Here is a 24,838-nt window from a genome sequence, read left to right as displayed (position 1 = left end):
GGAGACAGAAGGGGGGCCTTTTCCTTTATTATGTGGGGTTTCTCTGCATGGAAACATGAGACCCGCCCCCCCATACCCAGGTACCTCTGGCACCCCCCATAACTGGTACACCAGTGCCTGAAGAGTCCCCTTTAAAATCACCAATATAAAAAAGGAGGGAGGGAGGGAGGGGGCGAACAGCTGACCATCCTCCAGGCCAGGTGGCTCCTGGTTGGCAGGCAGGGCTGGGGGGCAGGCCGAGGTGGGTAGTGGCTGCTGCACAGGAAGGAACAGGTGTTTCCAGCCTCGGGGAGGGGGCTCCACACACATAGACGCGGACTGCGCAGGGTTAGTGGTTACGTTTAAAGTCCGCAGGTGAGGCCAGGTGGGTGGGCTGGGGGGTGGCCTTGGGAGTGAGGGGAGGCGACACATCAGGATGCCGAGAGGCCTGGGGCTGTCAGCTGCCCCTGGAGCCCCATCCTGAGGCAGGAACAAGCAAAAGCTGCCTTCCTGGCTTGGCGATGGGATGGGAGGGAACAGCAGAGTCCATCCTAAGCTCGCGGCCGCTGGAGGCAGGGAGGGCCACATGGCTCTGCCCGTGCAGAGGAACCGCGGCGCCTGGGAGGTGAGGGACAGGAGGATGAGGCCGCTTCCTGCTCTGAGAAAGGCACTTGCAGCTGGTGTGGCCTGGTGTGGCATGGCGGGAAGGCATGGCTTGGCAGACGAGAAAGGGAGAGGGGCGCAGCAAGGGGGCCTGGCCCCGCCTCAGGCAAACATGGTCAGCTGTAACCACTGCCGGTTGGAGAGGAGAGAGGGGTGCGGTCAGCGGGGACACAGCAACCCCAAGTCCAGCCTCCCAGCCCCACAGCTCGGGAGCCACACCTCTTCCCCCCTCTGAGGGCAGGTGGGACACAGAAGGCACTGCCTTGCCTCCTCCAGCCCTGGGAGACCACACTGCTGGCTCCTGTAGAGGCCGCCAGGCTTGGCCTCCCTTCCCAGAGCCCAGACACCCCCAACCCGGCCTTCCAGGACTCCAGGTGGCCCAGCCTGTAGGGCTGGTTCTGAGGCCACAGGCTCCTGCCCCAAAAAGGCAAGAAAACCCCCCCACTGAGCACCTTCACCCACCAGCCAAGGGAGGCCCCACCTTAAACAAGTCAAAGGTCACGACTCCATCCAGATCTGTGTCCAGAGTTTTGAAAAACCCTGTATGTGCAAGAAAAGATGACGTGGGCTGAGAACTCAGTGGGACATTCACGCAAGGCCAGGACCAGCCCCGTCCTGCCCCACCGCCACCTCCCCACGGCATCCCAGTGTCTCCCTGCTGCAGCCGGGCAGCGGCTCTCCCTGCTGCCTGAGGGCCCCTCCAAAGCTCCCTCCCACCCCAGGCTCCCGGCACTAAGCCCGCGGGGCGCCCGACCCCGGAGACCCTGGCATCTCTGGCACGCGCCATGGCATGGGCCTGTGGCCGTCCTTCCCACCAGCTCGTGGGGGACGAGTGTGAGATGGAGCTGGAGAACGGAAGGAGGATGGGACACTCACGGAACATGGTCTCCAGCCGCACCAGGCAGCACACGAAGTTGTCAAAGTCCACGGCCAGGTCGGGCTCCGAGTAGCGGGTGATAATGAGCTCATACAGCTTCTTGTTGAGCTTGAAGCCTGGCCCGGGAGGGTGGGTGAAGGTCAGGGAGACACGGCATGGCCCGAGGGGACAGGGAGGGGAACTGGGGCTGCGCGGGGTGAGCCCCAAGGCTCGGGGCAGGAAGACTTCCAGAGCAGAGCCAGGAGCTGGGAAGGGCTGGGCAAGCAGGTGCCTGTCCCAGAGGGCCCTCGAGGGCCCGGACTGCCCCAGGGAACCAGGCTGGCCACCGAGGGCCAGGGGTCCAGTTTCACTTGCTCTGGAAGCCCAGGCCTCATCCTGACATGGGACTGTGAAGATGAGCCCTGTGCCTCTCTCACTGGAGACTCTAGGGCTCGGCTCCAGCCCTCCCCGGCTGTGTGGCCTCAGGCCACTTTTCCTCTCTGGGCTGCGCTTTGTGCACAATGTGGATAATAATAATAATGAAAAAAAAAAAACCCTACAAAATGCTGATAAAGCACTTTCCTCAGGAACCATGAGAAAAAGGCAAAGGTGGCTGTTACCACATCACCACCACGGCCACTGTCACCCCAGGGACAAGGGCCAGCGGGGTGGGCCACCGCCCTGGGTAGCTGTCAGGGAGGCGGCCTGGGGCCATCTGTCTGGGGTTCCAGAGGTACTGCCAGCCCCGGGGCCTCACCTGCAGACTCGATGGCCATCCGCATCTCGTAGGCGCTCATGCTGCCCGACTTGTCCAAGTCAAACTTCCGGAAGATGGACTGGGGCGGGAGCAGAGGGTGAGGGCTAGGCCGAGGCATCAGCCCTCCCAGGCCGCCCCAGGGTGCGAGGTTGTTGAGGGTGGAGGGGAGAGGCCCAGAGGATGGGTCAGTTGCTGGGATATGTCGGCTCCGAGAGGCAGACCCAGGGTGGAGGGCCCAGCCCACACAGCCGTCCTGGGGGCCTGCGGCCCGGCCTGCCTGCTGTGGCTGAGGCTGCAGAGGGAGGGCGCCCAGCAGGGACCACCTACCAGGTAATTCCGGATGCGGTTCCACAGGATGTTGAACTCCACCAGGCCCAGCTTCCCGTTGCCGTCCCGCTGGGGGGCCGTTAAGAAGGTAACTGCACAGCTTGAACCCAGCCCGGGGTGAGAGTGAACAGCGGGGAAAGGCCGAGACTGGCCGCAGAGAGAGCAAGACTCGGGGAGGAGGGGAGAGCCCGCGCACGGCCAGCCCGCAGCCAGGCCGGCCTCCCTCTCTGAATCAGGGTGGGCTGGGAGGGGTACAGAAGAGCACCAGCCTCAGGGTCACCCGGGTGACCCAGGCCCTGCTCCACCTTTCACTTGACACGAGGCCCGAGCCTCAGTGCAGCCTCCCAATCAGTGTCCCTCCAGCTCCACAGGGCTTTGTCCCTTCCTCCACAAAGTTCCAGGAACAGGGAACCCAGCGCCCCTGTACGCCTACACCCCAGCGAACGGGGGGATACATCCATGAGGTTCACCATGCTGCGGCACGACTCCAGGCTGAAGCCCTTGGTCCGCAGGTCTTTGTCTGCAAGAGAAGCAGTTCCGGCACCTCAACCCAGCGAGCTCCTTGGGCCTGCCCCGTGCTGGGGGCACCGCGTGGGCGGACGTCAGGGAAGCACCAGCCCTGTCCCCTGGTGTGTGAAATCTAGCCGAGCAGGTGTGTAAGATTATTTCTGTCATCGGCAAGAACAGTTTAAAGCATTGTAGCAGTCAAGCCGGTGTCCCACTAGCCATGTCAACACCACGATTAGACCAGAGTAAAATGACCCGACTCCTAAGAAGTGAAAGAAGAGCAGTAGAAACACGCAGCAAAGCTGCTCACGGCAGGGCTGGGTCTGCAGCAGGCCCCGAAGGCTGAGAAGAGGAGGAGAGGGGTTCTGGGCCAAGGGAGCAGCCCGGATGGAGGCTGGAGGTCAGAGGGCAGCAGCAGGCAACGGCACGGCAGTTGAGGGAAGGCAGAGCTGCTGTGTGGCCAAGTCCACTGGCAAAGGGGAGGCTGGGGGGCAGCCGCCATCCGTTGTGCACACTGGGCAGTGAAGACAACCACGCTTCTGCTCCCAAGCCACTCGGCCTGGCCCGGGGGCGTGTCTTCTGGAGGAAGGGTGGCCTGTTTCTTGGCACTAATGTGCTGTCAGCCAGCTAAGCTTCTAACCCCACCAGGGCACACGCTCAGGCACAGAGAATGGGGTCCAGTGAGCAGCGTCAGGAGTTTGGGAGGAACATGGGGGCGCAGGGCTCAGAAAGGCAGTGGAGGATTCCCCCCAACGAAGACCAAGGGGTCGGGTTTGGCTCAACGTGGGAGCAGAAGCCTAGATTCTGGAGTTTGGAGGAAATGGGGGGCAGGACGTGGGTGGACAGCAGCCGCTGGGGATGCTCACGTTTGCTGATGATCCTGTTGAGAATGGTCTGCAGCTCCCTGACGCTGATCTCCATGTCCTGGGGGAAGAGAGAGCTTGGCACCTGCCCTGGGGAAGGGCTTCCCCCCGGGGCCCCGGAGCGCCCCCCACACCTACCGTCCCTGCCAGTTGTCTGAAGAGGTTCTTGAAGGTCTCGTCAATCTCCTGTTCTGACAGCACTTGCTGGATGGAGAAGGGGGAGAGCAGGTCAGGGGTGCCCCAGCCCAGCCCCTGCCAGGGCAGCAGCTGAAGACAGGGCTGGGACCGCTCATCAGCTACGTGTCACTTCACTTCTTTCTCCTCCGTAAGATGGGACTCTAGTCCCCACTGTACCCCCTGCCCAGGGCTCTTGCAGCCTAAAGGAGGAGGCGGCAGTTCAGCTCAGTGATGAGGGACGGCTTTTGATTCCTGTTGCACAGCCTTGGGGAAGCCCCTTGAGCTCTGTGAACTTGAGTGTCCCGCTGAGGGGAGATGACCAAGGCACCCTGACCGGGCTGTTGTGGAGGACATGGGGTGACCCAGGTGAAGAGCTCAGCACAGAGTGAAAGCCCAGGGACCCCGTGCCACATCACCACATGGACCTTTGCAAACTGTAAAGTGCTGGGCAAACGAGGGATTAGTGTCACTCTCATGACTCCTGTCAGGAGGGGCTCTGCCCTGCCAGCTGGAGCCCAGGGGACGGGATGTCTAGGTCCTTATCACACACCTGGGGTGAGGGAGAGGAGGAAGACGCCTGGTGGGGACAGGGCACGTACCTCATCAGGGAGATTGGCCTGGATCTGGTCGTCCAGCTCCCTGAGAGGGTGGGGAGAAAGAGGGGTCAGTTGGGAGAAGCAGGGGGGCCTGCAGGGGAGGGTGGGGGGGCCCTTGACTCACTGGGTCCCGGCTTTCTTCTCCGAGAAGAAGCGTAGCACGAAGTCGCCCTCCTTGTTGGGCTCGAAGGTGGACGGTACCACCACGTACTCCCCGGGCGGCAGGCGGAAGCGGGTGCTGACCTCACGCAGGTTGATGAACTGCTCCGATCGGGCCCGCGACGAGTTGGCCAGGAAGAAGTCCCGCTTCAGGTGCACGGCCGGCTGGCCCACCAGCTGGCGGGAGGGAAGGAGGGGGCAGGGGCTGCGGTGGCCAACTCAGCCCACCCCTAGGAGCTACCCCTAGACCCCGACCCAGACCCCAAGGCTCCAAGTTCTGGCTAAGGGGCTGGAGAGCAGGGCCGCGGCTCAGTCATCCGCAGGCTGCATGACCCTGAGAAGTCACTGTGCCTCAGTTTCCTCATCTGTAAAATGGGGTAACACCCCTGCCTGCTGCATAGGGTGGAGGTGAGGAGATAGTGGACGTGAATGCAGACACTGTGCACCATGAAACAGCACGCTCATCATTATCACTTGGAGTTTCCCCAAGTCAGACACTGCAGGGCGCTTGACACGGGCACCTCATTTACAGCTCACGACGGCCCTGTGAAATGGAATTCTTGTGCCCACTTTACAGACACTGACACTGAGGCTTAGAGCTTAAGCAACTTGCTCAAAGGAGCAGAACCCCTGGCTAGACTGCCGCCTGCCCCCTCTCAGTGCCCCAGGGGCCTCAGCCAGCACTCACTGGGTGTGAGCGGTGAGACAGGAAGAGCTCATGCATGTGTGGTGGGCGGGGCTCCGAGGGCCAGGGTTCAAATCCAGGTCCCTCACTTACTACCTGCTCTGACCCCAGGTGAGCAGGGTTTGTCCTGCCCGCTGAACAGCGGCCGGGGCCGGGGGAGCACTGAGGGAGCCATCAAACAAGGTGACCTCTTGGTTCTCTACGTGTGCCGTCCTGCTCCCCTCTGGACGCCGTCAGGCCAGTCAGGCCATGTGCGCTCAGGGGCATGTGAAGCCAGGTGAGCCGGGTGCCACACCTACCTCCCGAGGGACCTGCAAGAGAGACAAAGGACGTTAGAGAAAGTGTGCTTGGCCCATGGCTGGGGGTGCGGTGCATGCTGGGCAGGGCTCCTGAGTTCTTAGAGGCAGGGCCCTGGGCCTGGGGCCAGTAGTGACCCAGACCTGTCTTCAGACCAGCCAGGAACCCCAGGACCCCAGGAGGGGGGCCCAGGCAGGGCCCTCTTTGTCCCTGGAATGCCCTGGGCCTCAGCTCTGAATCAGAGCTGCCAAGGTGGGCAGCTGCGATGTCCTACAGCTAGGGTCCACACCAACCTGCTGCCAGGGGCTCTGGCCCGAGGCCGAAGCCGCGGCCATCCTTTACCCCTACCAGGGAGGTCTGGAAGTTTCTGTCTGTCTTAAATACACTGCGTGAAAGAGGGCCCTCCATAGCCTGCCTCGGCTTCTGCACTTCTAAGCCAGGGAACTCACTAAGCTCCAGGGCAGGCCGCTTGCCCACTTCTTTCTGAAGTTAAGCCAAAATCTGTCCCCCAGAAGCTGCCTCCCAGGTGCCAGCTGAGCCAAACCCCTCTTCCCAAGAGGAGCCCTCTGGCCTCCAAGGATGGGGGAGGATCCCAGGATCGTCCTCCCCTCCCCCGCCTCAGAGGATGACTTTTAGGCCCCGGCCCACCCCAAGCCTGGCAGAGGGCCTCAGAGGTGCCTCCCAGGGGCTCCTTCTAGGGCTTCCTGTCTGAGGGGTGTGAGTGGCCCCAGTCCGCTCAGGATGGGTGGGCTGGCGGGCAGCAGCGGTGTCCTCTGGCGCCCCCTGGCAGAGCTTGCCTGCAGTGGGGTGACAGGCTGGCTTTCGCTGCAGGGTTCTATGCGGATGCGCCGGGCCCACCACCTCACCTCGTAGACCGCGAAGCCAATGGTCTCCATATCGCGGCCGAAGCGGCGCTCGCGGCGGCGGTTCTTCTGCATGAGGGCGAGCACGAAGCTGCAGCCTGACTCGCGGCCCCCGTAGTCGTCATCCGGGTCATCTGGCTCCTCCAGCTGGATCTTGAACTGAGGGTTCACCCAGAAGGTGGCTGCAGGAGGTGGGGAGGTGGGGAGGCGGAGATCAGAGGAGGGTCAGAGCACAGCAGCCTTCCCCTCCCCCATGTGTCCCTCCATCCATTCATTCATTCAACAAATATTACTAAGTGTCCACCAAGGTGACAGATATGCAGTGGGGACATACATGGTCCCTGCCTTCATGGACTCACATTCCAAAAGGGGAGGCAAAGTACAAGCAAGTCAGGTTAATTAATAGAACAATCACGAAGAATAAGCAAGCTGGACTTGTCAGGGAAGGCATCTTTGAGGAGGTGACATCTGAGCGGAGACCTGAAGGGAAAGCCCTGGGAAGCAGGAGCCAGGCAGAGGGACAATCAAGAGCCACACACATGGCGGGACAGCCAGTGTCCAGTGAGGCTCCGGGCTCCGGTGAGTACAGGGTACCAGGGAGGTTGCAGAGGTTGCAGGAGCTGGGTTGATGATAAGGAGCACAGACTGAATCAAAGAGCAGAAGGGCCTCTTGCCAGGCTTGGACCAGCAGGGGCAAGACTGCATGAGTGACAAGGACCTGCATGTCCAGCAGTTTGGTGATTCAGCCGCCGGAACAACCCCCCTGACTAAAAACCACCAAGTGCTGGATAGAATAATCAGAATTTCTTTTTAAAGGCACTAATAAGCCACAGCATCCCCCCCACCGATTCCCCCCAAATTTACATTAATCAAAAAGATAGATAACGTGTTGGCAAGGACGTGGAGAAATTAGAAATTCAACACGGCTGGTGGGAATGTAAAATGGAGCAGCCACTTTGAAAAATAGTCTGGCAGTTCCCCAAATGGTTAAACATGGAATCGCCATGACCCAGCAATTCCACTCTTAGGTCTACAACCCAGATAAATGAAAACACGCATCCACGCAAAAACTTGTACGCGAATGTTCACAGTAGCACTACTTATAACAGCCAAACGGGAGAAACCACCCAATTTTCCACCAACTGATGAACGGATAAACAAAATGTGGCCTAAGTGAATAATGGAACATTACTGAGCAATGAAAAGGAACGGAGTGCCAATCCAAGTGAACCTTGAAAACATCATGCTAAGTGAAAGAAGCCAGACACAAAGGACCACATATTGTATGATTCCCTTCATATTAAATGTCCGGAACAGGCAGATTCATTGAGACAGAAAGATTAGTGGTTGCCTGGGCATGAGGGGGAGGACGGACTCAGGAGTGACAGCTACGGGGTGTAGGGTTTCTCTTTGGGGTAATGAAAATGTGGTAAAGTTAATGTGATGAACTCACAACTTTATGAAAACACTAAAAGCCACAGTGGATCCGACACTTTACATGGGTGGATTATCTAGCATGTGAATTATATCTTAACAAAGCTGTTTAAAAAAATAGAAACTAGATGGGGCCAGCCCAGGTGGCATAGTGGTTAAGTTAGGCGTGCTCCACTTTGGCGGCCCAAGTTCAGTTCCTGGGCATGGACCTACACCACTCATTGGTGGCCACCCACATACAAAATAGAGGAAGACTGGCACAGGGCGAATCTTCCTCAGCAAAAAAAAAAAAAAAAAGGAAACTAAGAGCCGTGCAAGATAAACAATGTCAAAGGACTTCTGTTGCCTCCTGGAGACCCTAAGTCCAGGGTCAGGAGATAAAGTCCAAGAGGAGGTTCCCTCAGTAAAAGTGGGACCCAAGCAAGGAACACCAGCAGCACATGGGTGAGAGAAAAGTAAACTGGGAGGGAGGAAGGGAAAAAAATTCTCCCTGAGAATTTAGAACCACAAGCCAGCCTTCACGTGAGCTTGCAGTTTTAACTCATGCCGCCTGTGAGGTCTAGGAAAGCGTAAGGAGAGAGTTTATTTTTAAAAGAGTTCTGGGTTGGTAGTATCCCAGGCGACTGGCAGAAACACTCTGGAAGAACTTAACTTCATCCAAGGACTCAAGGAACTCCCAGAGATGAACTTCTAGGCCAAGTGAGATGAAAACCTCACAATGACACAAGGCAGGACGACTGAGAACCAGCAGCCATGAGGGACAAAAACCAACCCACCAAGACTTCAGATAGTGAAATTATCAGACACAGAATACAAAAGACTATGCTTACTATATTTAAAGAAATAAATGAGAAGCTTGAAAACCTGAGCAAGAATGAATACATTTGAAAGACAGTCATTAAAACTCTGTTAAGGGGCCAGCGCAGTGGCATAGTGGTTACGTTTGGGCACTCCACTTTGGCAGCCCAGGGTTTGCAGGTTCAGATCCTGGGCATGGACCTAACACTGCTCATCAAGCCATGCTGTGGCAGCATCCCACATAAAACAGAGGAAGACTGGCAACAGATGTTAGGTCAGGGCCAACATTCCTCGCCAAAAACAAAAAAACTTCCAGAAATAAATTTTTCAATTGAAATTAAGTACTTGTTGGAAGGATTAATCAACAGATTTGACACAGCAAAGAAGAAAACTAGTGAATTGAGAATGGATCTGAAGAAACTACCCAGAATGCAATCCAAGGAGACAAAGAGATGGAAAATGTAAGCAATGTCAAGAGATACAGAGGTCTGAGTGAGGAGATCCAGCTTACAACTGACTGGAATTCCAAAAGGAGAAAATAAAGAGAGTCAAAGCAGGGGATATTCTAAAAGATCATGGCTAAGAATCTGCTAGAACCATTGAAAGACATCAATCTTCACAGCCAGGAATCTCAACAAATCCAAAGCAGAATAAAAAGAAATCTACACTTCGACATGGTCAAATTGCAGAATGTCAAAGAAAAATTATCTTAAAAGAGATAACAGACAAACCATTTCGAAGATATGCTAGACAGACTCCTGACTTGCAGAGCAACAACGAAAGCAGAATAAAGAGTAACAGCATCTTCACTGGGCTGAAAGCAACGTCAATACAGAATTCTACATCCAGAGAATTGTCAAAAATGAGCATATTATAAAGGCATTTTTTGCAAATATTGAGAAAGTTTATTACCAAAAGACTCTCACTAAAAGAAATACAAAAGGATGTATTTCAGGCAGATGGAAATGATCTTAGATAAAAGGTCTGAGAATGGTGAGCAAAATACTGTTATTATATGGGCAATCCAAATAAATACAGACTATATCAAATAATGATGATGACGTTTAATTAATGGCAGAAAGAAAACTGTTTAGAATTAAAATACTAGTTGAAAACAGCACATTAAATTAAAAGAGGGGTGATTCAAGTTAAATGTTCTAAAGTCTTTGCATTGTTCAGGAAGAGGGTAAAGATACTGATCAATTAACTTCAGAATTTATTTAGCAAGCTCTTATGCTTTCCAAATTCACAGAGGGAAAAACTGGTAGAGAAAAGAAAAACTCAATCCAAGAGAACGCATAGCAGGAGGGACAAACAGAAAACGCATGCTAAGTTTGCTGAAATAAATACAAATAAATCAGTAACCACAGTGAGCGTACACGGATTAAACTTTCCGATCACAGGACAAAATTTCTCAAACTGGATTATTAAAAAAGCCAGCTGCAGGCTGTCAACAAGAGACAGCTACTAAAACACTGAGCTGTAGAAAGATTAGACACCAGTGTAACAAGACACAGCACAAAAACCCTAACCAAGAGAAAACTCGAATAGCTATAGGAACATCGACTGAAAGAGACTTGAAAGTAAAAAGAATTATTAGAGATGAAGGTGGTCACTAGGTAACGAAAAAAGGTGTAATTCACTAGGAACTGCTAAGAATTCTAAACTCACACCAAATTTCATAGCTCAAAATACGTAAAGAAAAATAATAGAAAGAAATAAAGGAAGAAATTGGCAAAGGCACCAGGATGGTGTGAAATTTTATCATCCCTCTTCAGGTAAATGATAGATTAAGCAGGCAACACAATAAGTTTGGTACAACGAACAATTATAGAACACAGCCTCTAACACTCAGAGAATAGTGTTCTGGTCAAAGGAACAGACTTCAGGTCCACACCTCCTGGGTTCCAATCCCAGCTCTGCCACTTATTAATGACTTTGACAAACTGCTTCTCTGTGACTCACTTTCCTTATCTGTAAAATAAAGATAGTAACGTTTATCTCGCAGAGACAGTGTGAAAGTTAAGCAAATTATATTTAAAATATCTGGAAGAGTGCTTGGTATATAGCATGCAATAGACATAACCATTAGCCAGTCTTTCTGGAAACGTGAACATCCACGTAACCCTATATGCTGGGCCACACCAGCTTCTGTTCATTTCAAAGCTATGATCTCATGCAGATCCTATATTCCGGCCACAAAGAAATTAAGTTAGAAATCAATAATAAAACAACTACTAGGAGGTAGTAACTGGGAAGTTTTGATTACTTATTCAATCTCTACATTGTTACACGTCTATTCAGATTTTCTATTTTGGTTCTTTCTTTCTAAGAACTTGTCCATTTCATGGAGGTTATCTAATTTGTTGGCATACAATTGTTCACAGTACTTATTTACAATCCATTTACTTTTGTTAGTGGTAGTGATGTTCTCTCTTTAACTCCTGATTTTAGTAGAGTCTTCTTTTGTCTTTTCTCTTTTTTTCCTTAATCTTCTTTCTTTTTTACCGCCCTCCCAGACCCCTCGTCCGCAGGCCTCACCCTCCGTCCTGGCCACCCCCACCCCTACCCCCACCCCCACCCCCACCCCCTTCCTCCTGCGGCGCGGCCCCGCAGGGAGGCGAGCAGCTCGCGCAGCAGCGCCGTGCGCTCGGGGTCCAGCTCGTCCTGCTCGAGCAGCGCCGAGAAGAGGTCCAGGCCGCGCTGCACCCGCTCCAGCCTCCTCTTGCCCACGAGGCCCTGGCACAGGAACTTGAGCTCGGTCACCTCGCTGCTCGACAGGTCGGCCGACACGGAACGCAGCAGCACCAGGAACTGACCCATGGCGGCGGGTGGCCGCGGGGCCAGGTCCAGCCCGGCCCGGCCAGCCGCCCGCGCTCGGTAACGCGACCCACTGCTCCCCGCTCAAGCGCCGCGCGCTGTCTCCCGCGCGCCACGCCCCCCGCCCGGAAATCCGCTCAGCGCCCGCCCACCCGACATGTCGCGAGAACGCCGGGGCCCGCGCATGCGCCTGGAGCGCGACCGTAGGCATTTGCTTTTTCCCTTGTTCAGTTTGGCTAAGTTTGTTAGTTTTGCCGAGCTTTTCAAAGAACCAAGTGTTGGTTTCGTTGATTTTTTTCTCTATTGTTTCTCTATTCTGTATTTCATTTATCTCCTTTACTTCCTTTCTTCTGCTTCCTTTGGGTTTAATTTGCCCTTTTACTAGTTTCTTAAGGTGGAAGATTAAGTTATTGAGCTCTGATCTTTCTTTTTTAGTATAGGTAGTGTCTTAATTACCTATGTGATTTCTTATTTATATTATTTCTTTTTGATAAACTAACTCATTCTGTGAGGCCAGCATTACCTTGATACCAAAGCAAGATAAAGGGATCACAAGAAAATTATAGACTAATATCACTTGTGAATATCGATGTAAAAATCTTCAGCAAAATACAAGCAAACCAAATCCACCAATATGTTAAAAAATTATACACCATGAAATAGGATTTATCCTAGGAATGCAAGATAGTTCAAATAAGAAAAATCAATCAATGTAATACACCACATTAATAGAACAAAGGGAAAAAACCACATGATCATCTGGTTGATACAGAAGAGGCATCTGACAACATCCAACATGCATTCATGCTAAAAACATTCAGAAAATTAGGAATAAAAGGGAACTTCCTCAATATAATAAAGGTTATTTATGGAAAACCCACAGCTAATATCATACTCAGTGGTGAAAAACTGAAAACTTTCCCCTAAGATCGGGAACAAGACACCTGCTTACACCACTGCTATTCAATACTGTGGGAAGTTCTAGCTAGAGCAATTAGTCAAGAAAAAGAAAGAAAAGACATCCAAATTGCAAAGGAAAAAGAAAATGATTCTTAGTAACAAGAAAGTTACTAAGCTAACAACAAATTCAGCACAGTTGCAGGTTACAAGATCAAGACACAATTGTGTTTCTATCCCTCAGCAATGAACAAACCAAAAAGGAAATTAAGAAAACAATTCCTTTACATCCTTTTTCATAGAAGTGGAAAAGCAGGTTCTCAAATTCATATAGAATTGTAAGGGGTCCAGAAGCCAAAACAATTTTGAAAAAGAACAAAGTTGGAGGACTCACACTTCCTGATTTCAAAACTTAGTACAAAGCTACAATAATCAAAACAATGGTACTGGCATAAGAATAGACATATAAACTAAAAGAATAGAACCGAGAGTCCAAAAATAAATCCATACATTGATGGCCAATTGGTTTTTGACATGGGTGCCAAGACCATTCAGTGGAGGAAACAATAGTCTTTTCAACAGATGGTGCTAGGATAACTGGATATCCACACGCAAACGAATAAAGTTGGCGCCTGTCTCACACCATGAACAAAAATTAACTCAAAATGGATCAACGACCTAAATGTAAGAGCTAAAACCATAACACTCTTAGAAGAAAACATAGGGCTAAATCTTCACGACCTTCAATTTGGCAATGGATTCTTAGATATGACACCAAAAGCGTATGCAACAAAAGAAAAAATAGAACATTGGGCATCATCAAAATTTAAAACTTGTGTGCTTCAAAGGATACTATCAAGAAAATAAAAACACAACCACAGGGGCCAGCCCTGTGGCCTAGTGGTTAAGTTCAGCGTGCTCCATTTCGGCAGCCCAGGTTCAGTTCCTGAAAGTGAACCTACACCACTCATGGGGAGCCATGCTATGGCGGTGGGTGACCCACATACAAAACAGAGGAAGACTGGTGCAGATGTTAGCACAAACATCCACAGAATGGGAGAAAACACACGCACATCATCTATCTCATATGGGTCATAGCCAGAATATATAAAGAACACTTACAACTCAACAATAAAAAGACAAATAACCCAATCTAAAAACCAGCAAACTATTTGAAGAAACACTCCAAAAAAGATAGACACATGGTGGATAATGCATGAAAAGATACTCAACATCATTAGTCATTAGGGAAATGCAAATCAAAACTTCAATGACGTACACTTTACACCCACTAGGATGGCTGTAACAAAAAAGATGGACAATAACAAGTGTTGACAAGAATGTGGAGGAATTGGAACCCTCATATGTTGCTAGTGGGAATGTAAAATGGGGCTGCTACTTTGGAAAACAGTTGGCAGTTCCTCAAAAAGTTAAACATGGAGTTACCATACAACCTAACAATTCTACTCCTTCTTACAGACCCAAGAGAACATACACTCACAGAAGTACATGGACACAAATGTTCATAGCAGTATTACTCTGAATAGCCCCAAACTGGAAACAACCCATCAACTGATGAATGAATACGCAAAATGTGGTATATCCATACTATGGAATATTATTCAGCCATCAAAATGAAATGAAGTACTTATACACTACAACACAGATGAACTTTGAAAACATTATGCTAAGGGAAAGAAGCCAGACAGAAAGGCCACATATTTTATGATTCCCTTTATATGAAATGTCCAGAACAGGCAAATCTATAGAGACAAAAATTAGATTAGTGGTGGCCAGTGGCTGAGGGCATGGAGCTAGGGAGTGACTGCTAATGGATACAGGGTTTCTTCTGGGGTAGTGAAAATGTTCTGGAGTTAAGATACACTTGGAGGGAAATTTACTGTTTTAGGTGCTTACGTGGAAAAAAAAAAACCACCTCGAATTAATGAAATAAGCATCTAATTTAAGGTCATAAAATAAAGTCTAAAAACAAATCCAAAGAAAGCAGAGGAACGAGATAATGAACAGAAAAGCAAAGATTAATGATATAGAAAAAAAACTATACAAAGGATCAACAAAGTCAAAAGTCACTTCTTTGTAAAGATTAATATTGACAAACCTCAAACAGGATTAATAAAGACAAAAGAAGGGGCTGGCCCGGTGGCGTAGTGGTTAAGTTTGCACACTCCACTTTGGCGGCCCCAGGTTCGCCGGTTCGGATCCCGGGCATGGACCTAAACACAGCTTGGCAAGCCATGCTGTGGCAGGTGTCCCACACATAAAGTAGAGGAAGATGGGCATGGATGTTAGCTCAGGGCCAGTCTTCCTCAGCAAAAAGAGGAGGATTGGCAGCAGATGTTAGCTCAGGGCTAATCTTTTTCAAAAAAATAAAAAACAAAGACAAAAGAGGCAGTGCAAATAAGCAACACTATGAATAAAAGAGAAGACATCTTTACAGATGGGGTATCAGAATATATTAAGGATAATGTTACACTAATGATTCTGAAAACAGATGCAAAGGATAAACTCCTGGAAAATACAACTCATCAAAATAGGCTAAAGAGGAAATAGAAAACCCAAATAATTCTTTCATCATCAAAAATATTTGATATCAAAAGTTAATTTTCACACTGCTATTCAACACTCTATAGTCCTGGCCATCATAGTAAACAAGAAAATGTAACAGAAGTTAGAAGAATTGGAAAAGAAGAAACACATTTATCATATTTGCAGATGCTATATTGTCAATTAGAAAACCAAAAATAATCTACAGAAAAATCAGTAAAATTAATTACAGTTTAACAAGTTTTCTGGATACAAAATAACTTGAAAAGGTCAACTGCATGTTCCTGTATCAGCAGCTATTACTAAGGAGACGTAATTTTGAAAGCGATACCACTTACAATAGCAACAAGATGACAGAGTATCTAGGACTAAATCTCAAAAGGATGCATAAGCTCTTTATGATGAAAATTACAAAATTTTATTGAAAGACATTGAAGAAGGCCAAAAGACATAAAGATATGCCACATTCTTGGATAAGAAGACTCAAAATAGTAAAGATGTCAATTCTCCCCCAAATCGGTCTATAGATTCAATGCAATTACAAGTTAAAATCTCAGATGGTTTTTCATAGGACCTGGTAAGATGATTCTAAAATTCATATGGAAAAACAAAAGGCAAGAATAGCAAAGAGACTCCTGAGGAAGGAATTTTCCCAGTCCAACAGCAGGACTTCTTCTAAATCTATAGCAATCAAATCAATGTGCTCTTGGCAGACGGATAAATGAAGGGACAAAATGACAAGCCCAGAAACAGATCCCTACATATACGGACACTGTATGACAGAGCTGGCATTGCAGGGCAGCGAGGAAAGGACAGATTTCTCAATAAATGGTACAGAGAACAGTGGTTATCTATTTGGAGAAAAACTGAAATTGGATCCCTATGAGGGAGAATTCTTCAAAACAGAGGGCTCTGAGCCAGGTTGAGAACAGCTGGAGGATGCCAGACTTGAGAAGAGAGTGGTGGTGGATTTGGCAAAGCCAAAGCTACAAGTGCCCTTCAAAAGAGCAGTTTCACAATAGAAAGAATAAACAAATGGGACTTCATCAGACTAAGGAGCTTCTACAAGGCAAGGGAAAACAGGATTGAAACAAAAACACAACCCACCAATTGGGAAAAAAATATTTGCAAATCATATATCTGACAAAGGGCTAATCTCCGTAATATATAAGAACTCGCACAACTCAACAACAAAAAATCAAACAACCCAATCAAAAAAGGGGCAGGGGATATGAACAGATATTTCTCCAAAGAAGATATACGGATGGCCAATAGGCACATGAAAAGATGCTCATCATCACTGATCATCAGGGAAATGCAAATCAAAACTACACTAAGATATCACTTTACACCCCTTAGAATGGCTACAATCACCAAGACAAAAAATAACAAATGTTGGAAAGGATGTGGAGAAAAAGGAACCCTCACACACTGCTGGTGGGAATGCAAACTAGTGCAGCCACTATGGAAAACAGTATGGAGATTTCTCAAACAATTAAAAATAGAAATACAATATGACCCAGCCATCCCACTACTGGGTATCTATCCAAAGAACTTGAAATCAGCAATCCAAAGAGACCCATGCACCCCTATGTTCATTGCAGCATTATTCACAATAGCCAAGATGTGGAAGCAACCTGAGTGCCCATTAACTGATGATTGGATAAAGAAGATATGGGGCCGGCCCCATGGCCGAGTGGTTAAGTTCCTGCACTCTGCTTCGGCGGCCCACGGTTTCGCCGTTTCAGATCCTAGGCGCAGACATGGCACCGCTCATCAGGCCATGCTGAGGCGGCGTCCCACATGCCACAACTAAAATATATACAATTAAAATATATACAACCACGCACTGGGGGGATTTGGGGAGAGGAAGCACGGGGAAAAAAAAAAGATTGGCAACAGTTGTTAGCTCAGGTGCCAATCTTTCAATCACAACTATTGTTAAATTATTTCCCAAACTGCTTTTGGGGCCTTGTTTTCTTTAATAAACCTTAACATATTCCCAGCAGCGTGGTGAGGATGGAAGCTGGACTGGAGGGGGTTAAACATTGAGCAGGAAGTGAGAAAGGAAACAGGGAGTGTGGCAATTCCTGAGAAATTTTGCTTTGAAGAGGGGCAGAGAAATGGGTGGGGAAGTGGTGTCAAGAGAGGGCCGCTTTAAGAGAGGCAATTCTCCATCGGGACACAGGAGGTGAGGAAGAATGGGAGGTGAGGGAGAATGGGATCCAGAGCAGAGGTGGGGGTCCCCACGAGCAGGGACACTTCTGCCACTGTCACGGGCGGGGACGCAGTAAAGAAGGGCACAGGTCCAGACAGGCTGGGGGATTTGGAGGTGGGCATATGAGGGGGTGCCCTGCCTGATGAGGTCTATCTTTCAAGGAAGGGCAAGGCCAGGTCCGCAGATGACAGTGACAGCAAAGGGAGGTTTGAGAAGAGAGTGCGGGCGTTAGTAACTAGCAGTGGAATTGCTGGGGGCCACGCAGAGCGGTCACTTGAGGTTTGTGGCTGTGCATTTACAGAGGAAACACTGCCCCGGTTGTGTGCTTTCTCTCCAGCCACATTCCGTGGATCCGGAGCCAATGGAGAGGGTTCAACTAGGATTGGGGCTGTGCCAGCTGAGAGTGTTTGCAGGGACAAGACGAAACCAGGTAAGGAGAGACGACAACAGGGAGGTGAAGGATGGTGCAGTTGTGGGTTCAACAGTTAGTTCAACAGGCCGATGACTGCACAGGAAGGACAAGGGCGGAGGTCAGAGTGGGATGTTGGGAACAGGTTCCCGTGTGTCCTCAGGGTGGCAGCAGAACGAAGGGGAAGGGAAAGTTTGCTGCAGGTGAGGCTGGCAAGGAACTGAGAGGCCAGGCTGTGGACCGAGTCATCCACATGGATCCAGAAGCCCTGGGAAAGGTGACAGAAGGATCACGGAGGAAGACAGTGGGCCAGGAGGAAGGTCTCCGCATGAAGAGTGACAGGAAGGTGGTTGATGGCAACAAAGCCTTCTCCCCTAGTTAGCATCCTGGGCTCAGGCCCCAGGATGGTGTGTCAAGGAGGCTCTTTCGAATGGCCTCCTTTCAAGGACATTCAATACTTTATGCCTTAAAGCCAATTCGAGAGGGCAGCACAACTATCTCTATTTCCGAGTGAGGAAACTGAGGCTCAGTGAGAAGAAGCATCTTGCCTGAGGCCCCCCAAGCCAGGAGGCAGCACAGCCCAGACCCCGCCTCTGCACCCCTGCGCGTCCCCGCGCTCGAGTCACCTGGGTAGTTCCGGCAGCCCCCCGCGGTGCTCCCCCGCCGCCAGGTGCCCTCGTAGAGCGTGGTGTTCCATTTGCGGAACTTCCGGCTCTGGAGCGCGTCAGGCGTCAGGTTGCAGATCTCCAGGCGGGTGAACTCACGCATGAAGTCTCGGAATGACATCCTAGGGGGCGAGGTGCCGGGATGAGCCAGGGCCCCCAGCCAGGGCACAGAGGGCTGCGGCACGCGCTGGGTTTGTGGGGATTGGGAGCTGGGGTGCAAGGCCTGGAGAGGGGCCAGGGCGAGAAGGCCGCTGCTCACCAGAACTCTCCGTCCTCCATCTTGACCCGGAGCTGCTCCCGTTCGTAAGGGTCCACGTTGTTCCACTCCGAGGAGCTGTGGAGAGAAGGGCACTGCCAGGGGCTCGTGGACATTGACCAGCCTGACCTCTGTCCCTGGGGCCTGTCCTCCCCTAGCCTAGGTCAGGAAGGCTCCTCAAGGTTAAGCCCCAACATCCCAGTTCCAGGGGTTGCCTTGTCAGGGCCTGTCTGATGCCCTGAGGATGCTCACAGGCTGGGCGCAGGGCCTGCACAGCCCGTGCTTTGTCAGGGCAGTTGCCAGACCCAGTAACATGAAGATGGGCCCCTCTGCTCAATCCTGAGCCCACCCCGGGCTGGCAGAGCCCCAAGCAGAAACGCCAGTCAAGCCTCCCCAGCCAGTGTCCCCTCACCCATCACTCCAGGCTCCTGTCCACTCCACCTCGCCCCAGGGGTTCCGCATCCGGATCAGGCTCACCATCTGGCCCTGGTAGTTAACCTGTTCCCCAGAGATCCCATCAGCGCCTGCTCTGGCATGCTCTTTAACACCCCTCCCCACCACCCCACCCTCGCCAGCCCTGCTGGCACCCAACACCACACCACGGGAAATACAGCCTGGCCTCCAGGAATTTACTACACACACAAACTGCAGTAAATCAGGCCCAGATAAGATAAACATCTGAGGACAAGAGTCCCCAGGATACAGATAAGGTGCTACAGGAGGGCAAGGAAGAACCAGCCCCTCCCACAGCCCTGGGCACAGGCAGAGGCAAGGAGGCAGGAACCACCCTGCAGGGAGGGGCCGCCGCCTGCCCCCACCCCCCACCCCCACCCCATGGGGCTGTACCTGCTTGGCCCCAGTCACAGAGTAGGCATGGCCCTTCACCAGCTTCTTGAAGGTGACGGCCTCCATGTCCAGAACGCTGGAGATCTGCAGAAAGACACATGCACTGTGGTCAGGGGCCCAGTCAGCGTCCCTACCGTCGGTCAGGAGACAAGCTCCGAGTACTCACGGGTCTTGAACATTCTCCTATGTGTACACAACAGCTATTGGGAGTGGCAGGCAGGGACCCTGATCCAATCTAGTCTATCACCCCCATACATCGACACCGCCCCTAGAAAGGGGGCCCCCCGGGTACTCCACTAATGCTACCACTGGTAGGAGGGCCTGGACACCCCACTGACACTGCTCTGGCCAGAGCTGGCCACACCCTGAGTGAACATGCATGTGGCACACACACACTGCCATGCATAGCCCCCCAGGGAGCCACAGGCCCTCAGAGGGCCTCATGTAGAAGGACACAGGAGGTGGAGAAGAGGGGTGAGGACAGGCTGATGTCAGCTAGGACTGGGGAAGAGGGTGGGGACAAGGTTAGAGCTGAGGATGCAGTGCTGTTGGGGGTGGAGGCTGAGATCAAGGATGAGGGGATCAGGGATGAGTGGTGGGAACAGAAGAGCAGAAAAAGTGAATGGACTGAGTACAGAGCAAGGCTGGGGCCCATAGGATCTGGGACCAGGGAAGAGCTGAGGTCTGAGGCTGGTGAACTGGACAGCGGATGGGCATGGTGTTAGATGACAGGAATGACACCAGGCATGGAGGTGAAGGGTGGGACTGAAGTGATGGATAAGGCTGGGTGAAGATCCAGAGATGATGTGAGGCGAAGGATGGGGTCTGGAGCCAAGCCTGGGATGAAGATGAGGCTGGCCTGGGTTGGGAGAGGGAACTGCTGGAAGAGGAGACTCGGGTCATGGGTCAGGGTGTAAAGGTCAGGGCAAAAGAGTGAGGGCTGGGCACACTCACGTCAATGGAGCAGCCCAGCAGGGAGCCTCGTTCCAGCGCCTTGAGGATGATGTGGTAGAGGTCGCTGGGCGCCTTGCGCAGCTCGTACCACTCGGTGACCCCGCCTGTAAAGTCCTCAAAGCCCTCTGAGGTGCTGCCCCCCGAGAGGGCCTCATAGCTGCCGTTCACCCTGTGGATGGCCCCAGGTCAGCACTCTGGCACCAAGCAGGACCCCGCACCCAGGGTGGCCTGGAGCTGTCACCTGGGCCCCTACTCACTTGGCATAGGCCTTCTCGAGCAGGGCGCTCCAGAACTCGTTGCCTTGGGCAGAGTGCACGAACACCAGCTTCCCGTCCTTGGTGGGCAGCAGGTCATCCACGACCACGTCCACCCACTCCCCAAACTGCCACAGCTGGGGAGAGGGGGATCACAGTGAGTACCGGCTTCGGGATCCTTCAGGCCTGAGTTCAGGTCTCAGCTCTGCCACTTACTAGATACCTGATCCTAGATCATGTATCCTAGATACAGAACCCTGAGCAAGTCATCCTTTCCAAGCCTCAATTTCATAAAAGGGAACAGCAGTGCCTTCCTCACCATTAAACTAAACAAGATCACAAAGGCAAAGCTTATAGGACAGCACTATTGATATTTTTGAAACAGACGAAGAAGCCTCCCTAGGTATGGAGAAGTTGAAAGCCCTCGGGCCTTGGCTCTTCTGGAAAAAGCCCCCTTTAGGCCATGCCCCTCAGTTCTCTCCCCATTCTAGGCCAGGGTGCGTGTATGGAAGGGGTGGGGTGGATACATATGTAAATTAGATGTGGAACAAAAACCACAAGATGGGCGGGGCTCCTGCAATCATGGGGTTTGCTTCAGACATGCTGTGATGGGCAGATTGCCCAGGGCGGGAGTCGTCAGGCGCCTGAGACCAGAAGCGAAAAAGTGATACCGGGGCGCCGAGAGTGCAGAACTATGGGACCAGAACAAGGGGAGGAGGTGGGCCCAAGTAGCGCGGGTTGCGAGGGGAGTGTTGAAAGGGCCAATCAGAGGCTGGGGAGGATCGGATTGGAGGAGTGCCAGAAGTGGGCGGGGAAAGGGCGGAGAGACCCCGTCCCTGCGGACTAGCGTGGGCAGGTGGGGCACTCGGCCTTTGGCCGCACAGTGGTCTTGTGGGCCGTCTCCTACGCCCCAAGGCGGTTGAGGATGGAGTGGGGTAAAGGGCTCCCTGACTAGGCGAAAGGAGAGGACACCCGGGAGTCCCGGGGGCAGGGCTGGGGCCACTGGGGCCAGAGGGTGTAATCCAGGGTTGCTGGGGTGTGGCTCTCCCAGCACCAGCTCATTGAGAATTCATTAGTGTGACTTGAAAAATGGGCCCTGTGCGCAAATAAGGTCAGGAAAGTCTTATTTAAATAGATTTGATCCCCAGTCTGTCTTTTCTGCAGGGGTCTGTCAGAGGCTGGAGGATGCCAAAGTGCAGGAGGAGCTGGGGGCGGGTGGGTGGGGAGACTGCTGCCAAGGGTGGAGATGGCCACATGGGCTGGTCTCTTTTCCCCGGTGGAACACTCCTTCTTTTTCAGGTGGGGGAAACTGAGACCCTGGGGAGCAAAAGGATCTGTCCCACAGGATATAACACAGAGATCTTTCTACGCTTCCAAGCGCTTTCTCGTCCACCTGCACAATGACCCAGGAAATCTGCCAGTGGAGAAATACCTGCCCAACCGTTTCACACATGACAGATCAGAGAAGGCACCAAGAGGTCAGATACTTTACAGGAGGGTGGCCCCCGCAGGGTGTGGCCCTGGGCCACCCTCACTTCAGACTGCAGTGCGTCCTCAGTCCTCACCTCCTCCCGTGCCTGTTACCCATGTCCCCCACCCCCTGGTGCCAGGTGGGTGCGGGGCTCCTCACCTGGAAATGGAAGATGCCGGCATAGCCATTCTGGAAGCTTTGGCCATGAGGAACCACTCGGTGCAGGAGGGTGTCGTTGAGGGTGAGGCAGGCGATGGCAGCCAGCAGCCAACAGTCCCCTGGGATGGGAGGGACGCACGTCAAGCCTGCTCTACGAATCTGCTCCCAGTGGTGCACATGAATGCCCATGCTGGGGAGAACCCGAGGTTCCCCTCAATTTACAGAAAAAAACCAGGAATCTGGGCAAACCAGCCCCAGCACTGATAGCCAGAGCCTGTCTGGGCTTGCAGGAGGGAGGGGTTGGGGCAGAGCAGGAAGGAATGGGCATGAGGAACTACCACAGAAGAAACATCCAGAAGCCCCCAGGGCCTACCCAGGGCTCCCTGGCAGATGTCTGTGCGGGTAGCTCCATCCACGATGAACTGGGGGTTTGAGAACAGCTCCTGCAAGAGACCCGGAGTCCTGTCTCTGGGCCAGCCCTTCCCAGAAACTGAAACCCAGCCACCCTGGACCCCACTCCCCACTAGGACCTGGAGTCTTGCACACACTCCTCACCCAGGATCAGGGGTAAACTGAGTCCACCCAGGGTGGCCCCTCTCACCGTGGGACGCTTCCACTTGATGCCATAGGTTTTGGAGGAGTTGGGGCCCAGTTCCTTAAAGCCCAAGCTTTGGGGCACTGGGGGGAAGGCCTCATCACGAAAGAGGACCCCACTCTGCAGGCACTGAGCCTGCAGCTGGTCATAATTCTGGCCCAAGTACTTGATGGCGTTTTCATGGCGGCCCAGGCCCAGCTCCTTGGCCCGGTGCTTCTGCACTTGTGCAGACACCCCGGTGCAGTATATTGGGGTGATGATCTCCTCAGCCATCCTGCGGGACAGACGTGCCTGCTCAGAACGCAGGCCTTCCCAGGACTAGAACTGGGGCTTCTGCCAGTCCCTGCCCTCACTTCCTCCCCAAACCTGGGCTTTCTCTACCTCACTGCTCACCTCACAGAACTCAGGACTCTCTGCTACACCCACCCCCCCCCCCCAGGCTCCCAGAATGCAGGAGAGGGGTTCCCCAGCCCCCAGATGCGCTGGCCACCATCTCTCCCTTCCCAGATTCCCATTGTTCTGTGCCTGCAGTCCTGTGGTCAGCCAGCCTGCAGGTGGGGCAGGGCGGAGCCCCGAGATGGTAACACAGGGAACCGGGAAGGTACAGACCCCAGGGAAGGCCTCTGACCTTTTTTGCCTGCTGCCTGTAACCCCCCCCCCCCCCCAATCTAGCCAAGCTCCTCCGCACTGGCCCTTTTCCCTGGCTTGGGGGCTGAGAACTCCAGGCAGTCAGACCCCTCCCCAGGCTTCCAGAGACGGGTGATCAGGGTCGCTGGGCCTCAGATCCTTCCCCTCCAGCCTTCCCCCAGCCCAGCCCCTGAGACAGTGCTGAGCGCAGGCTCAAGCGGGCGCTGGGCTCTGCGGCTTCCGAGCCCCTGGCCCCTGGCCCTGTCCCAGGCACTCAAAAGACAGGGGGAAGGGGCAGCCCCTCAGCCCCAGACTAGTGGCCGCGGTCGGGGAATCCTGGCCTGGCCACCCAGCTCCTTACCTGGGGGAGGAGTGTCTGGGAGGGTCGCTGCGGTCCCTGCGGCTCGCTTCCCTGGTGGCAGCTCAGGGCAGGGCCCAACCAGGAAGAGCGCTCCTCCCCGCCCTCCTCGGGCGGCCCCTCCGCCCTCCTCCCCCCTCCCTCCTCTTCCTCGTCCTCCTCCTCGTCGTCCTCGTCGTCCTCCCCCTCCTCCTTCTCCTCCTCCTTGGGGTCCTACCCCGGTTCCTCTCGTCTCTCCCTCACCTCTCGGGCACCTTCTCTGACTATCTCTTAGTCTCGGTGTCTCCCGGCCCCTCCCTCCGCAGGCCCGCGGCCAGCTCCCAGAGAGGACAAATTAGCAAAAGGCAGAGTTGTCCCCGGGGAGGGGCCAGAGCCTGTCGGGGTGGGAGGGCTGGGGCCCGACGGAAGGGCACGGCGGGGGAGGGATGGGGGAGGGCAGGGGTATTTTTAACCAGGGGCAGCAGCTCGAGTTGCAAGGCCGAGCGGCCCCACCCCAGGCGGCAACCCCGGAGGGCATTCCCGGGAGATCGGGCAGCAGCGGCGCCGCCCCCCCCCCCGCCCCCCCCAGCCCCCGGCCCAGCCCCGGCCCTCCTCCGCGGGCCCGCAGCTGTCCCCACCCCTCGGTGTCCCCAGCGCGGGGCCGAGATTACCTCGGGCTGCGGCAGCTGCTCGGAGGAGGGGCCGGGCTGGCGGTGAGCGGATCTCTGCCGGTCGCTCGGCACCCGGCAGCCCCACCCGCCGGGTCCGCGCCGCAGCCCGGCTCCTGGGCACGGCCGGTCCCCA

The 24,838-nt window shown here is 53.1% G+C and overlaps 1 protein-coding gene across 3 annotated transcripts; it reads right to left on the bottom strand.

Moving 5' to 3' along the window:
• Positions 1-24,838, bottom strand: CAPN1 (calpain 1). Of its 3 annotated transcripts, none has more exons than XM_014844859.3 (22): positions 24,706-24,838; positions 23,077-23,344; positions 22,849-22,918; positions 22,476-22,594; positions 20,849-20,982; positions 20,592-20,760; positions 19,638-19,721; positions 19,204-19,289; positions 18,795-18,869; positions 18,497-18,657; positions 6,733-6,911; positions 5,869-5,880; positions 4,850-5,061; positions 4,729-4,768; positions 4,091-4,156; positions 3,956-4,013; positions 3,038-3,102; positions 2,583-2,651; positions 2,256-2,334; positions 1,519-1,635; positions 1,124-1,182; positions 1-771 (listed from the first exon to the last, which is right to left on the bottom strand). In XM_014844859.3, exons 2-22 carry the CDS (start codon positions 23,341-23,343, stop codon positions 745-747), a joined length of 2,148 nt encoding a protein of 715 aa, XP_014700345.1. In that variant the 5' UTR covers position 23,344; positions 24,706-24,838; the 3' UTR covers positions 1-744. The 3 variants fall into 3 exon arrangements, with proteins under 3 accessions (XP_014700345.1, XP_044618048.1, XP_044618047.1); XM_044762113.2 differs by lacking the exon at positions 24,706-24,838 and adding an exon at positions 24,299-24,435; XM_044762112.2 differs by lacking the exon at positions 24,706-24,838 and adding an exon at positions 24,059-24,364.

Source organism: Equus asinus, chromosome 17 (genome assembly GCF_041296235.1).
Source record: "Equus asinus isolate D_3611 breed Donkey chromosome 17, EquAss-T2T_v2, whole genome shotgun sequence".
Lineage (NCBI taxonomy): Eukaryota > Metazoa > Chordata > Mammalia > Perissodactyla > Equidae > Equus > Equus asinus.
The sequence above is the reverse complement of the archived record's forward strand: the minus strand, read 5'-3'. Positions and strand labels throughout refer to the sequence as shown.

What these genes read in the sequence shown, in the direction of transcription:
- CAPN1 (XM_014844859.3), bottom strand. Translation starts at nt 23,343, where the DNA reads ATGGCTGAGGAGATCATCACCCCAATATACTGCACCGGGGTGTCTGCA. An exon ending in CATCTGCCAGGGAGCCCTGG is followed by an intron (nt 22,595 to 22,848) that starts GTAGGCCCTGGG and finishes CTCCCATCCCAG; the next exon opens with GGGACTGTTGGCTGCTGGCT. An exon ending in GGGCTGCCGGAACTACCCAG is followed by an intron (nt 6,912 to 18,496) that starts GTGACTCGAGCG and finishes CACCTCCTGCAG; the next exon opens with CCACCTTCTGGGTGAACCCT.